The 2,972-nt window shown below is 40.0% G+C and overlaps 1 protein-coding gene across 1 annotated transcript; it reads left to right on the top strand.

The window, feature by feature from the left end:
• Positions 1–385: 385 nt before the first annotated feature.
• On the top strand, positions 386–2,899 carry LOC144641229 (uncharacterized; the record flags this gene model as incomplete). Its single annotated transcript, XM_078500263.1, has 2 exons — positions 386–902; positions 2,559–2,899. Coding segments are annotated over exons 1-2 (796 nt in total), but the record flags the coding sequence as incomplete, so codon positions are not given.
• Positions 2,900–2,972: the final 73 nt, after the last annotated feature.

Here is a 2,972-nt window from a genome sequence, read left to right as displayed (position 1 = left end):
CCAAACGGCCCAAAAAGTACACTTATTTCACAGGCTAAGACGATCAATCAATTTTCAACAGATTCGTAGCCTGTATTTAATATTATTTTAACGTTTTCCCGAGCACAGCCTGTGTCACGTTGTGTTACTGAGTCGTGCCGTGTGTTACTTCGTGTTACTTTCACTCTCAAATTTGTTGCTGTTGTTTTTAAAAATTATCATTATTTTTTTTTTTCATTGAAATGGGTAGTGAAACGTGTTTGTTAGCATATTATTCAGCCACTGAGTCCAATATAATTAACTCGAGATGACGGATGATTGATCGATCGATCGGGTGTCAATGATTAATCTATCGTCCGAGACATCTGTAATATTAAACACAATACAAATACCTGTGCACGTGATTTTTCCGTTGTTAACGCATTCGCCGTTCTTCTCGAGCTGTTGTTGTCGCAAAGCCACGGATTGATGAGCAAAGCGAAACGAAAAGGTAAAATATCGGACGAGAACATGGCACAAAGAAAGCCGAAACGACGCAATCCCTTTAAATTTTGGAAGGATGAGAGAGACTCCGTAGAAAAATGCGAGGTACCTCTGGTCGATTTTGAACCCGAGACAAAGTCGCCCGCGACTTTTGTTTATGATGATCGCGAAACAAGCGATGTCGTAACCCCTGTCTCACCCCATACCCTGAAGCTTTTTGAAGCAATTCGCGAAGATGAAATGGAGCTAGTCGAAGAAGAACTCGCCAACCTGACGGACAGGCAGGAGATCGATCGAACCGACAGGCATGGCTTTGCGCTAATTCATGTCGCTGCTCGATACAACTTTACCAGAATCGTAAACACTTTGTTGGACCATGGTGCAGATATTAACATTGGCACAGTTGAGTATCAGTGGACGCCCCTTCATTTGGCTGCCAGGTGGGTATAAACTCCAAATTGTTATGTCGTCTGCCATGAAATTTTATCTGTAATCCAGTAACGCCATTTGTCAATAAATTTGCATATTGTTATAAAATCAAAAACACGCCTGTGGAATTCGTGGTTTCCTTTCATCTTTGATCGAGGAGAAGGAACACTTTTCGACTGTGCCTAATGTTCCAAAGCGAAATTACAGAGAAAGATATTTTCTAGAGACGGGCAAGTCGATCTCTGAATTTAGTATCTTTTATGCTTGCAGAATTACAAAATGCAAATAATCCGATATGATACTATTAAAAGCTTAAAAAGGCTCTTGGTTCGTGATTAACATAAAGTTCTGCACGTATTTATAACAAACACCAGTCTTCAAGAAAAACTGTCTGAAATTTGAACTTTTACGAGGACCACAATCAATTTGTACTTCTGATTTGTAGCGTAATAGAAAAACAATAGCATCTCGAGTAGATTTTTCTTATTTATTATCACGAATTGTAAACAAACAACACTGCGTTTTATGCTTGGTATGAACTTGAAAGTATTATCATAAATTATGTTGATATCGACATTCAGTGTGCCAGAAGCGGTTTCGAATGGCTTAAATTTGCGTGTAACTATATAACTTATATGTGTAGGAATGGAAAATGATTTTAAAATTGTCTACTGGTATTCAACTGTAACGAAACTCCCAGAGGACGGATCATTATTTTTTTTTAGGGGGGAGGGGGCTGGCAATTTCTAATAAATATACATCCGGTTATAAGTCCCCCTCTGCTGGATGACAGTACTGAAAAGTGCTAAATGTTGCTTTATTATGACTTTTAACTTTAAAACGTATTTCGATCATCACTGCCGTGGCTCGTTTCGAAACATTGATTGTACACATGGCTTTACACCATTCTCAGGAAGCTTGAGAGTTGTGGAAAGCCATGTGTACTTTCAAGGGATAAAGCCACAATGGTGTGTACGTGATCGAATATGACGTAACTATCGTTTATGACGGAAGTGACGCGAGTCCGGCGCTTCCTTTCCGAGAGAGAGAGAGGGGCGCATGATGATCCCTAAACCTCTTCTCTATACAGACACCTCTAGAAAAATTGCTACCTCGTTTGTTACAAACAGTTTATTTGGTCCTTGAAAATCCAAAATTACACAATTTCTAGCCATATTGTACAATGAAACAGCGAGTCGCTTTCTCGAAAAATTGCTTTCAATCCAATTTTCTCGAAAATGTTTTTAATCCTTGTGTGTGAAGGTACCAAATAGATGTTCATTGAAGATTGTGGCTGACTGACTGACTGACTGACTGACTGACTGACTGACTGACTGACTGACTGACTGACTGACTGACTGACTGACTGACAAAATAAGCACAAGAACAACTGAAACACAGTAAAATACACTTTAATTTTTCCTTTCTAGTGCTTGCGCCTATTTCACGTATGTGAACCGGCATGGGAAAAGCACAAGCAAGATTCGACTTTTGACGTGCCTTCGATCGCGTAGCTCAAATCAGAATTTCTAACGCACTGCGTTTGCGTTTGTGTTCTTATGCTTGTGCTTCTTGCAAGTATAAATTAATATCCTTGTCGTTACTCTTGTGCTTATGCTCTTGCTTTTTTCATAAGTGTGAACCAGGTTTTACTTTATGTGCTGTAGGTTCAATGGCCTCTCCACTGTTGACCTTCTTTTGGAACGAGGTGCCGACCCTTCAGTCAAAGGTAAAAATGGAAGCACCCCACTGCACTTTGCAGCGCGAAGAGGAAACGAAGAGATTGTAAAAGTTCTTTTAGAGCACCCAAAGGTCAATGTTAATGTTACAGATGGCTCTGGAAAAACTCCATTACACATCGCCTGCAGTGAAGGGCACAAAAAAGTTTGCCAACTTCTCCTGAACTACGGAGCGTGCATTAAGGCGGTTACAGCAGACAAGACTACACCCCTTCACAATGCCATTCTTAATGGTCATTCAGAGATCGCACGAATGATATTAAAGCGAGGTAAGTCAGATTGAAGTTAACATGGTAGAAACTTTTTTATGAAATAAACTGACGTGATTGGTGGATTGGTGCG

The sequence above is a fragment of the Oculina patagonica genome, unplaced genomic scaffold (assembly GCF_052425735.1).
Source record: "Oculina patagonica isolate OP01 unplaced genomic scaffold, crgOcupat unplaced773, whole genome shotgun sequence".
In the NCBI taxonomy this organism is placed as follows: domain Eukaryota; kingdom Metazoa; phylum Cnidaria; class Anthozoa; order Scleractinia; family Oculinidae; genus Oculina; species Oculina patagonica.
This window is presented reverse-complemented; position numbering and strand designations above follow the sequence as displayed.